Source organism: Ruditapes philippinarum, unplaced genomic scaffold (genome assembly GCF_026571515.1).
Source record: "Ruditapes philippinarum isolate M1 unplaced genomic scaffold, ASM2657151v2 ctg2016_1_1_1_1, whole genome shotgun sequence".
NCBI classification, from domain to species: Eukaryota; Metazoa; Mollusca; class Bivalvia; order Venerida; family Veneridae; genus Ruditapes; species Ruditapes philippinarum.
The window spans coordinates 103,849-117,033 of NW_026861959.1; the positions used below are offsets into that span (position 1 = coordinate 103,849).

The 13,185-nt window shown below is 34.0% G+C and overlaps 1 protein-coding gene across 1 annotated transcript; it reads left to right on the plus strand.

Annotated features, from left to right (window-relative positions):
• Nucleotides 1–787: 787 nt before the first annotated feature.
• On the plus strand, nucleotides 788–13,029 carry LOC132717463 (uncharacterized). The gene is made up of 4 exons (XM_060700934.1): nucleotides 788–1,016; nucleotides 3,279–3,506; nucleotides 11,295–11,609; nucleotides 11,872–13,029. Exons 1-4 carry the CDS (start codon nucleotides 923–925, stop codon nucleotides 12,249–12,251), a joined length of 1,017 nt encoding a protein of 338 aa, XP_060556917.1. The 5' UTR covers nucleotides 788–922; the 3' UTR covers nucleotides 12,252–13,029.
• The last annotated feature ends 156 nt before the right edge of the window (nucleotides 13,030–13,185 follow it).

A 13,185-nucleotide genomic window follows, 5' to 3' on the forward strand; every position in this document is an offset into this window, starting at 1 on the left:
CACTGACCACTTATTCTAAGTCTCGGGTTACTAGCGTAAACTCGACAGTTTAACTGTTTACCACTGCAAACAGTTACATGTATCATCGAGTAAGATTTTCAGATCTGTACCGACAGCCGCGGGCCGGCGTCGTTAGATCCTTAAAACATTAATCGCAATCAAACAAACCCCTTCGCATACACACGCACGCTCTCAAACACACGCGCGTGCACTATCCTGTAGGACTTTACACTATAACGACTAGGCTGTTATAATTCTTTCAGGGGGATTCATTACTAACGTTCAAGGTCATTGATCGCACACACTTCGAAAGCTGAAATAAAATTAACCTGTAGGAGTTTACACTATAACGACTAGGTTATAACAATTCTTTCAGGGGAATTCACTAACTTTCAAGGTCATTTATCGTAAATCTGGTCTCCTTGAAAACACAGGGGTTTCAATTATAATCACTTGCAATATTGCTCGTTTTAACTCAAACATCAAAAAATATATAAGTAAAAGCTAGTAAGATTTTTCAAACGTAATTTAGTCTATTTGTAATCATTTGATCATTTGTACCACAGTACAATATCATCTACAACCATTAGAACTGTCTGATCCAAAAACTTAATCGAATGTAACGAAAAGTTTAATACTAAATAATGATTGAGGAAGTTTTCACTTGAGGTGTGTTTGATGATAATTACCTGGGGAAACAACGGAAATGATGTGATATACTCCACATTTATAGTGTTAACAGGAGTACTAGTAGTCGAATGTGCCGACCGGATGTCACACACTTAAAAACCATTTAGATCTCATCCACGTTTCATTTCACTACATGTAATTGTAAACAATGGTTTATTTAAAACATGAGTAAAATTTAAAGTTACAGCAATTAATAACTTTTTTGTTTTTTGATATAGTGTATTTTATCTTAATGAATAATAATTTGGATACAATATATAACATGTCAAGGAATATATTTTCTCTGTGTTCGGTTATATTATCAACAGTGATCATGACAGGGAAAGGTAGGTTTTGGTTTTGTTTTATTTGTCGCTTATTTTTTATGTATCTTATTCAGAATACATTGCTGCTATAACATAACGTTACGCCTATGTTTTGATCATTGAATAGATTTTGTTATGTTGCTTCGGACTTTTGTCGGGGCTGAAAATATTTTTTTCTAGATTTATGTTTTATTTGATGTAGGCCTAGACTAATAATTTGTGTACAAAGTTTCAAATCATCTGCACACTCCGATTTTTTTCAAAATGATTATTCTTACTGTGAAAACATGACCCAAAATTGAAAACCGTTGCAATGCATTTCACAAAAATTGTGCTAAGAATAGCACAAAAATACGATTTTCATTTTTTTTCTTAAATTATTTATTACTGAATTATCCCAGCTGATATATATTAGAAATTCAAATTTTATAGTGTTAGGCTTTCGAACCTCCTTTGAGTTCTTTTAAAGGGAAAGGCAATGTTAGAATAAAAACTTGATATCAGAAATGATATAGTATAAATAGTAAATCTGCAAATTTTTCTGCCTTCAATAATAATATTAAACGAATGATAATAAAATTTAAACCGCTAAATCACCGATTTCTACAAATCAGTAGGTGCAGCAATATTTGTGAAGAGAAGATTTTGTTTGGTTCAAAATGCGTAAGAATATCAAAAAAAAATATAAAGAAACAAATAAAAAAATCAACGGTCTACCGGTCGCACCACTTCAGACAAGTGATGGCTGTTACTCCAAACACTGCTACGTTCATTAAAGTCTCATCTTAATGTAATTAAACAATATTTCACAGATTTTATAAATACACATGTTATTATTTAACAAAGTTTCACAATCAAATAAAATAAATGAACAAACGCACCAACGAATAATTGGCTGTTCATTATTGATCGGCGATAATTATCATTATTATAAAAATCCTACTAAAACGTAACTATTGGCAACTATTGAAAATATTACCACTTTTCTATAAATAACTGACTCCGTCTAAAGAAAAATACTCCCCCTTCAGAAACTTGTAAAATATTAGCCCCCTTTCATTGACCTCAAATTGATTATCTTTATCAAACTAACTACTAAAAGCTATTGTTCTGGCCTCAACACTAACAACCCTGTCCTAATGCCTTAGAAACGCGATCCATTATCATGTATACACACTTGTTCCTTCTGAAAAAAATAATTACCTAGTCTCAGATATGAAGGTAATTAAGACACAATGCGTCCACCTACTTTTAAACCTGTATACTGTGTTACCTAATTAAGTCAGATTTCGTTAGATAATAAAAGTTCAGCTTCAACGAATTTACTTTATGAAAACTGGAAGCTAATTTGAACCAGTCTAAAGTCCGTTTCCTCGAGCCTGTGTCATATGAAGAAACATAGTTGTGAACCGAGAAATGCCCAACGATGGACCCCTGGGTTTAGAGACAGAAACTTAAACCACTCACCCACAGCTCACCTTGAAATATTAACTTGGATTAAGATATATTAAGACCCCCTTCCATATTTTTCAATTTATTGTACAAAATGTTGAACTTGAAAATATTTTGTTGTTATTTTTGCACTAGAAGTTGTTATATTAATCGACAGAGAATAAATTTGTTTTCGTGCTATCTGGTCAATTCATTTGACAGGTAGTCTTTTTTGAAAGGTGATCACCTTTGTTTGCGAGGATCAGTTTTCTTTGAGTAAGATGGTAATTATACATTGACCGGTGGTCATCAGGGGCGTAGCCAGCTTTTTTCAACTTGTAGGCCAATAAAAGGGGGTCTGGGGGCTAAGTGCCAGAAGCCAAAAACAAGTTTAGATTAAAAAGAGCAAATTGCGCGTTTTAAAGTATTTTCAAGGAAAATTATCAAAACAATAATTTTAAACTATGAATTTGATTAGATGTCAACTTTATTGGGGACGGTAAATCATGCATCAGTCTAAAAGACACTTGATACGACCATACGGCTTGAAAAAACTATCAATTCCACCCAGGCCGGTTTTTGTTGTATTTTTGGGACTTTTGAAAATGTCAATTTCTTGACCAACTTGTAGGCCTAGGCTTACATGGCCTCATAAAAGCTACACCACTGGTCATGATATTATGACTGGGGAGTCGATATACTTTAAGAAATATAGAGCGGGAGGTTCATAATTCTATGACGGCCACTTTCCTTCATTATACTGGTTTTCCGAAACAGCAAGCAGAATCAACGTGTCTTTGCTGCTTATGGCATGAATATCTTTTAGTACCTTTAAATTATTCTACTTACTAGGAGTAGTGCTAGACTGTTATAACACAACAGTTCCGGAGTACGACGGCCATCAACAGACGACTGTTACTGGAATACCGTGTTTACGATGGGATCAGTTTAGTTTTAACAACTTTCCAGATGCTTCTATCTCTGATGCAGCTAATTTCTGTCGTGCTATAGGATTTCACACACCATGGTGTTATACAACAAAGTCTACCTCTTGGGAGAAGTGTGGTATCAATAAATGTGGTGAGCAAAAATATCTTTTAACACAAATGTATAATTAGTGACAAGTAATTAAAATTTCTTTTTGTGATTTAAGAGTGTTATCTTGCAAAAATGCATGGCGGGTTTCCTATTTAGTAAAAGTTACAAGCTAATTAACATGTTTTTTGTTGCTTATGTTTTAATGCTTTTAATTTATTTATTTCTTTATGGATTACTAGATTGTTATCGTTTTAGCTTTTTTCTGCGTACGTCTGTTATCACTAGCAGACAGACGTCTGTTTTTGCCAAACCGTGTTTACGATGGAGCATGTTAAGGCATACAGTTCTACCTGGATAACACAAAGTCAAACGCGACTTATTTCTGTCATGCTCCTAAATATCAAGAGCTGTGGTGTTATATCCAAACATCTTTAAAAATGGGCTTGAAATTCAGTTTCAATCGATTTGGCGGACAAACTCTCATCAGTTCTAGCGAAATTGAATCGGCTGAATGATAGTCTATGGTACTTACTGTAGTTTATAATTTAATTTTCATTAAATTAAGGTTGTCAAGATTGTTTTCGAAGAAAAAATGTTGTCGAAATGTAACATTTAAATAGAACCGTTTGATTGATTTTAGCTTGATAATGCTGAAAACCTTATGTAATCGGCAGCTTAGCTGAATAGTGAGAGTATCGGTTTGTAATACAGGTCTTGCGTTCATCACGACCAAGGTCAGATTTTTTTTTTAAAATATTCCCCATTGTTTATCCTCATTTATAAGCTCGTGTTTTTCTTTGGGAAAAAAGATAAGATTATTATAAGTCATGTTGGCGTTGCCGTCCGGCCGTCCGCAAACTTAAAAATTGATAAAAACGTTTTAAGTTCTTGGTATACAGTCTTCACACTTGACCACAACATCCCTTTTGACCTACCTTGACCTTTATTTATAAATGACATTGACCTTCAAGGTTACATGTTTAAATTTCGCTTAGTTTTTGCTGATTTTTGCTATTAGTGGCTATAACCTTGTTATCTTTGAATGGATTGTCTTCAAACCTGAACACAAAAATATGTTAGGATAGACCTTTAAGGTGACTTGGTAAACCTTCACTCTTAAATGTCATTGACTTGGAAGGTCAAATTTTCATTTATCAAAATATTTCTACTCTTTTGCTGTAACTTTACTTTTGCTTTACCTTTGTTAACCAGGTTTTCAACGAAAACCGGGTAATTGTAATGCGAAGGCGGCGGGGGGGTGGCGGGCGGGGGGGGGGTGGCGGGCGGGGGGGGGGGGGGGGGGGCGGGCGGGCGTCAACTTTTGGTTTCCGCTTAATAACTTTAGTTTGCTTTGGCCTATTGACACCAAACTTTGTGTGTAGGTCGCTTATATCAAGAGGCAGCTTGGAGTTGCTACCCAGGTGTCTGTGAACAAGGTCAAGGTCACTGTTACTAAAAATAGAAATTCAGTTTCCGCTCAGTAACTTGAGTTTGCTTTGGCCTATTGACACCAAACTTGGTGCATGGATAGCTTATATCAAGAGGCAGCTTGGGATTGCTACCCAGGTGTCTGTGATCAAGGTCAAGGTCACTGTTACTAAAAATAGAAATTCAGTTTCCGCTCAGTAACTTGAGTTTGCTTTGGCCTATTGACACCAAACTTGGTGTATGGATAGCTTATATCAAGAGGCAGCTTGGGATTGCTACCCATGTGTCTGTGATCAAGGTCAAGGTCACTGTTACTAAAAATAGAAATTCAGTTTCCGCTCAATAACTTGAGTTTGCTTTGGCCTATTGACACCAAACTTAGTGTATAGATAGCTTATATCAAGAGGCAGCAATTCCAGGTGTTTGTGATCAAGGTCAAGGTCACTGTTACTAAAAATAGAAATTCAATTTCCGCTCAATAACTTAGGTTTGCTTTGGCCTATTGACACCAAACTTGGTGTATGGATAGCTGATATCAAGAGGCAGTTTGGGATTGCTACCCAGGTGTCTGTGATCAAGGTCACTGTTACTAAAAATAGAAATTCAGTTTCTGCTCAATAACTTGAGTTTGCTTTGGCCTATTGACACCAAACTTCTTGAATGGGTAGCTTATATCAGGAGGCAGCTTGGGATTGCTATCCAGGTGTCTGTTATCAAGGTTAATGTATTTAGTTTTCATGATCTAACTTTAGTTTGCTTTGACCTTTTTACACCAAACTTGCTGAGTGGCATCTTTGGATTGTCACTAAGATATCTATGAGCAAGGTCAAGGTCATTTGCTAACACTAGAATTTTCAGCTTCTACTCAATGAGTTCAGTGCACTTTGACCTATTGATTGCTGTCACATCAAAACTTGGTCGTTGAAAACCTGGATTTTGTCGCATTGCGGCGCTTCTTGTTATTATTGAATGGATTGACTTAATATTATAATAGAATAATTGTATGAATATCGAACTCAAATTGAACTCGACTCGTGTATGATCTTGACATTGATGGTTAAATTATTGAATGTTCACAGATATTTGCTATTATTGAGTTCAACTTCGTAATTAATTGATGGATAATCTTAATACTTTGTAAAACCAACATTTTGGACGAGACCTTCTAAAAGGTTTAACTGACTTTGACGTTGCGCTTTAAATGACATTGACCAAGAAGGTCATGTTATGAATTTTGATTAACTTGTCATATTTTTGGTATTTATAAACGAATTTGATTTAAACTTGGACAAACAAGACTTGATACCAAACAAATTAAAAGATTAAGATGTGACCTTGACCTTAAGTTGACTCTGACTGTCATAGTCTTATTGGCTATAACGTTGTTATCTATAAATGGGTTAACTTTATATTAAGACACAACATATTTTACGTTAGGACCTCCATGTATATCAAACTCAATTTTACGTTGTCTCAAGTATGACATTGACCTTTTTTGAAGGTCAAATTATTTTATATCTACTGATTATGGCTATTATTTGGTATAACTTGGTAATAAATCAATGAATTATTTTCATACTTGAAAAACAACCTTTTAAACAAAGCATTCTAAAAGTTTGAACTGACCTTTCCATGACTTTTAAACGACCTTCACTATCAAGGTCAAAAAGAATTTTATTTAAATTGTCATTATTTTGTTATATATGCACGATGAAATTCATATTTGGACAAAACAACACTTGTGACCAAACATATATGAGGAATAATTAAGATATGATCTTGACCTTAAAATACATTGACCGTCAAATGATTGATTCTGAACTTTGGCATTTATTTATAAAAATGGTTCGTACTTGGACAAAACAAAATGTGCGACTAGACAGACATACTAAAATTAAAGAAAAAGAAAAAAATATTTTGTTTCTTTAATTTTCTTTTTAAAGATTTGTTCAAACCATTTATTTGTTTGCTTTTAGAAAATGTTAAAAGGTCGAGTGTTGACCACGCTCGGCGGTGACTCTTGTTTATATTCTGTATTAACTTACTGTTAGTGACTTGAATAACATGTTTATGAAATTTAGGAATAAATTTATTAAAAATATTGGAATTTACAATTGATCCATGGTTGAACCATTATGGTTCTTCGTCCTTCGATTAAAAACAAATATTGTAGTTCCTTTGTTAATCAGTAAATGTTTTGCATTATATTTATGTACCATTTGACGAACAATTCAATTTCTATGAAGAAATAAATAATAATAATTGATCCACATTTTTAAATATTTTACACGGGGCAAGTGTCGCTTGGTCCGATTTTTGTTCAAGGTTTTGATCCCATACACTGAGTCTCATGATCATTTGACCCTTACCACTGGCTAGATTAGTAGTCGGTCTTTTGCGGAAAAATTGAAAATCACTGCTTAGTCATCCAATAAATTTTAAGCCGTTAAGGTTGACCGAGCGCCGAAAAATGAACAAATATTTTTTGAATTGGCAAAGGAAACAACCAAACCATCAATCAAACAGTATAATTATAATGCGATGATTTTTGAAATATTTTGGCTGTATCAATATCATTTTTATCCCCAACCTTTACCTTTTTACCTATCAAAACATATAATGTAACCCCATCCCGTTTCTTTTCGTATATATTGTGAGCACTGAAAAAAAGCATAGCCGAAAAGGGGACTCCCCAACTTTGTTTCATTTAAGACTGCCAAATATTATTTATTATTTTATAGCAGTGGAGTTTATTCGCTTCTAATGCTTTTTTACATTTTTTCGGTCGATTTTACTGCTAACCATCAGGCGGTTGTCTGTGCAACAAAAATGTTTACCTAGGCTTCATGAATTTCGGCACCTGTTAAAAATTACCAACTTGTTGTAGCCTGTATCTTTTCAAGAGTGCCCGGGTACAGAAGTACGTGGATTCCTTTGCTTCTGAATGAGCAAATGGGGTATCGTCCAAACTTTCCAAAGGTGTAAAGATTTTTGAGAATCGCTGCCTTCTGGTATTCTGCACACCTGGCTATTTCTTATCGCGCATCCTATTTAATCTACAACATTAACATTGGCGCGTCTCCCTTGGTGACAGAGGCCTGTCATATTATAGGCCTACAAAAACTGGTGGGATACAGCTCAGATAATTTAAACTTGCATATTAAAATGACCTGAGGTTTCTAAATATCACATTTGAAGCTTTGAATCTATAACAGCCTAGTTTGGCATCTATTTAAGTTACATGTTTGCGACCTTTTATAACGTGACAAAGCACTAGTCAGTTTTGACTTTGCTTTCATTTTCATTTAAAAATTATTTGTTCTAAATAAATTAGTTGGCACGCGTACATCATTTGTGTGACCACTGTTAAATATAACAAGTAAAGTTCCTGTTAGCTTAATTCGTCATCAGCATGTATCAATGTTAAAAATGACGCCTCGTATCGACGAATGATGGCGATGATGAACAATTAATGAAGATAATGATGATAGTCTACTGAGAATGATGATTCATTGGTGATTATTTATAGGATGATGGTACCGATTATGATGATGATATATTGATGATGATGTTGTTTAACTTTTGTATATGCACTATAAACTTCAATAACAGTGAAAGATTTACTTAGACATCCGAAAGTTGTGTTCACTGCGATCTAAAATTTACAATAGCAAAGAGCATATTGTGAAATTCGCGGATTGCTTTGGTTTTCTGCGCCTTGTATCAAACCAGATTTAGACAAAGATTATGAAAAAAATATTCTATTATGGGCAGCAGTTAAAAGATTGGTCTTGTAATTTAAATCTGGTATAACGGATATTAAAGAGTAGTCCTGAGTTGTCAGTCATGCACTGTAACAGCAACATCTGACAGTGTTGCGGTAAAAGCACAAGTCGAAGTTTCGAATCTCGTCACGCCCAACATTTGTCTTTACTTTGGAATTGTCAATGCATTTAACGTTCGTTAATTAGTCGTGTTAAAAGGTCTTTATGTTAATTATTGGCAATGGCAGCGCGTTTCTTATATTAAGTTAATCCTGTGAAAAATGATTCGAATAGTACTTTAAAGTATTCACCATGGACCTATACACACATTTCCACCTCAAAATCCGTTCCGAAAAAAGCATTTTTGAACATTGTATTGGGTATACTGTTAATACAATGCTGGAGAGCACTTCCGATGGCATACGGCTTTCGAACCAGCAGTCGCAAAGACAAGATTTGATGTCTGGATTTAATCAATAGTCACAAAAAAGAGAGGTAAGGACTATAAGCGGCAGAAAGCGAAACCTCAGTTCTATGCTCCTCCAAATAAGCATGAAGCATTGTTGACCGGTGCGTAGGTGCATCAACATAGACTAATCTGATCCTGTGCTTCCCGGACATTAGGTTCTTTGTAACATAGTGATTAACAACAGAAGTGAGTACATGGCCACGGCAAAATGTTTTAGTGACACTAACCCTCTCAGACAAATCGACATAGGCCATTTTCTCACTGTCAAAAATAGGGTATACATAAGTTTTAAACACTGTTGCTGTTTTCACCTACCAAAATGTTGTTACTTAGTTTTTTGTGGGCTCAAAAAGATAACGCCACGTTTCATACCCTGTGACAGTTTCATGTAGGCGTCTAGGTTCTCGATCATTCAACCTAGTCAATAAGGTAGAGGCTTTTTCAAGCCGCTTCCTTTTTTGTAAGAAGTTAACAAATGCGAAAACCAACGGCACACACTTTTCATATGATGCACTTAGGCCCGATATATCACCTATTTCCTCCACTGTATATCTTGCACCTTAATCAACTCTAGCGTTGACAGTACTGATGTCTTTTTTAGAGGTAGCGGAAATTAGCCGTCTAGGTCGGGTTTCATTTTTAACACAAGTTCTACTTTGTCTAAAAATTTACACCCACCTGGCAGAGTATATATATTCTTTCCAACGGTATATTATACATGTACATTCACGTACCAATCATGGTTAAATTGAGCTGTTGCCACTAATTACAATATGCCCCTCGTACCTTAAAAATGTGCAGAAAGAATATTCTTATGACATCTGTTATCATTATAAATGTGTTTGTTTCAAAATATATTCATAAAAATCAATAAAGTAGTACACTTAACCAAATTTATTTTTAGTCACCCCTTAAAATGCCTTGTTTCGAAAAGTCTTAGCTATGCTTACCTATGTTTTCTGACATATTATTCAGAATGTAATGTAACTAAAAGATTGAAACCAAGTTATCGTATTAAAATCAACCATGCGTGACGATTTCAATCACGTGCAGCGCCAGGAAATGTTGTTTGCATCAAATATGACGAATAAAAGATCTAATTAGAAAAAAAAAAATTCAATGTGTAAACATGGAGGCAATGTTGGTCGTCACAATTTCTTTGCGCTTTACATTGACTTCCTAATGTAAACGTTATTTAAAGAAAGTACAGTATTTTTTTAAGCTGTACATGATTAAAGAAAATGAAAAAATGAAACAAATTTATTATGTCTTACCCTTAAAGTGAGTCCGACATATTTTGACTCTTTCCGTGTTGTTCCAAATCAAATATCTGCCGATATGACAAGGAAAAACATCAGAATGCTGTATGCGTATTTAAATTCGCGGAAGCAAATTTTCGCGGAAAGGTCCACTTTGGGGGTCTATAAAAATATTCGCGCTATTTTGAATTCGCGGAGGTGACTGCCGAAAATCATAACTTCGCGTAGACCACTCAGGTTAAAAAGGAAAAGTACTGTAATCATCGTGGCAGTTCACAGTTATTTTCAATACCAAGTGTCAAACAATACTCTATTGTACAGAAAAGAACATTGTCCAGCGGACAATTTTAGCAAACAAATGAATGCCCGTTAACGTGCATAATTTTTCACAGTTTGCGTCATAAACGTCTTGACATCTGATCAGATCATGTTTTGTTTTTTCTTAACAAACAATTAAAAAAAAACAAAAAAAACAACAAACATAAACGATTTTAAATGATGAATAACTTGGAAAACAAAACACAATTACTCAGTAAAGATTTATATAAAAAGTGTGAAAGCATATCACACGCTGATATACATTGTTCTATAGGAGCGCGAACATATGACATTTAAGAAATTATTGGTGTAGAAATATTCGCGCTAAACATGAATTCGCGGATCGAATGTCACCGCGAAGATCGCGAAAATTTGTAGCCCGCGAATATTTCTACACATACAGTAATTGAAAATGAATGCTTTCAGTGTAAAGGCTTTCAAGAAAATGTAAAAAATATAGGCTGATATAAAAGCGAAGACTTTTCGAAACATTTAACATTAGAAAATTGGTTAATTCTAATTATCGTAACAAAACATTATTTCAGTTAGATAAAATGTGAATGTTTTAATTGAAGATGGAGTTATTCTACAGGTAACGATGGTTTGAATAAGTGTGGCCAATTGAGTATTGAGAAACCCACAATACTTGGAAGGAATGTGACATTTTCCTTTACCCCCGACACGTATGATCCAAATGCAATTTTAGAATGGCAGCGCAGCATAAATGGAATAGATCAATGGAAAACGCTCCCTTTAAACTACAAGTTTACACAATATGAGAGAGATATGACCTACTTCTTGATATTAACAGACAGTGTCAGAAACAATGACGAGAGATTTTACCGTATCCATTATTATAATGAGACAATTCATTGCTGGATGGACGCTGGAAAAATTATGCTTAAAGGTATTGTAGAATGAATATTTTGCTGTAATATATGTTTTCTTTAAATAATGTCTCAATTATTTTAAGTAAATGATTACACAAGCCATAATCAATAATCATAACATGTTATTTGCATGTATTTTATTATAATTGTTTATAGGTAACAGAAACTGATTCTATTTTTTGATTGATTGCTATAATGTATAATTTATGGTCGGAACCAAAAAATGTTTTTATGAAGACAAATTGAATTACTATCTGGCTTACTATATTTTATCTTTAGCTATAGGCAATTCGTGTGGACTCGTCTACCTCAGATCTGAAAAGGTGGTTGAGAATGGAACGGTGCATATTGAATATTATCCGTCGAATTATATGATTCAAAATAGCGGTAGTTTCGAACGGAAATGGATACATTCATTTGGAGAGACGAGACAAGAATTGACATTCGGTGATGGTAGCTACGAAGAGACATGGGAGCAAAATGATAAATATGTGTTGACAATATTCCGGTTTAGTGTTTCTATGAATGGACAATATTGGGTTTATTGTCGTTTATCTTCACTAAACTTGTACACAAATGCTATAACCGTAAACATTCCAGGTTCGTGTGTGTTTCTAAACCGAAATATATTTTATGATCATTTGAAACTTCAGCAGTGATATATTATTTATCAAAAACAAATAATGAAAGAGAGTAAAAAATAAAAAGCCATATTGATATACACTTAAAAGGCACTTCTAACGCAACATATAAAGATAGTTTAAGATGTCATTAAGTACTCTGCACGTGAATGCAACGCAGTCTTCCATCCATGACGGGCGGCCAGTTCCACTCGTTGATCGATTCAAAGTAATATGAGCGAAACATATGACTTTTGATCATTTATAATAATTATACGATTGCCAACAAGCTGACACCAATGACACTTTAAATTTTACATGAATTTTGACAGAATTGTTGTCCGTTTTCAACTTTGGATTTTTTGTATGCAACATTTAATATGCAACATTTCTTTAAGGTACTCACATGTAAGTTTGTACAAGTCTAAGAGATGGCTAATTGGAGATTACTTTTCAGGGCACAATTCTCTAGTATGAATTTCGACGGAATTCTTTCTGAACTTAAGCGTTATTGGTTAAAGTTTTGCATGTAACATCAGTCTTTAACTCTACTGACGGTATTCACCTAAAACTTGATACACAAAATGCTAATCTCTTTAGAATAATACTTGGAAGTCATACCCCAAGGCTCATAACTCTTGACATGGTTTTTTACTGAATTATAGCCCTTTTTGAGGGTCAAAGTTTTGCATGCAATATTACTCTTGAAACATAAATAGTGTCTCACTAATCATAATTCAAGGTCATTATACAAGGTTCATAACTCTGATAAGGTTGTTTTATTTTAAATTAATATTCCTCTAACTGACAGCTCTTGTTACTAAATGCTATTTCATTTTAACGAAATACTATTTTTTGTAACAAAATGTTTTTTTTCATTTTAATCATTTAGTCAATACGAAATGTCTTTTTTTAAAAGTATTTTTTTTTCTTTTTCAAAAAGTTTTTTTGTTTCAAACAAAAGTTTTTTTGT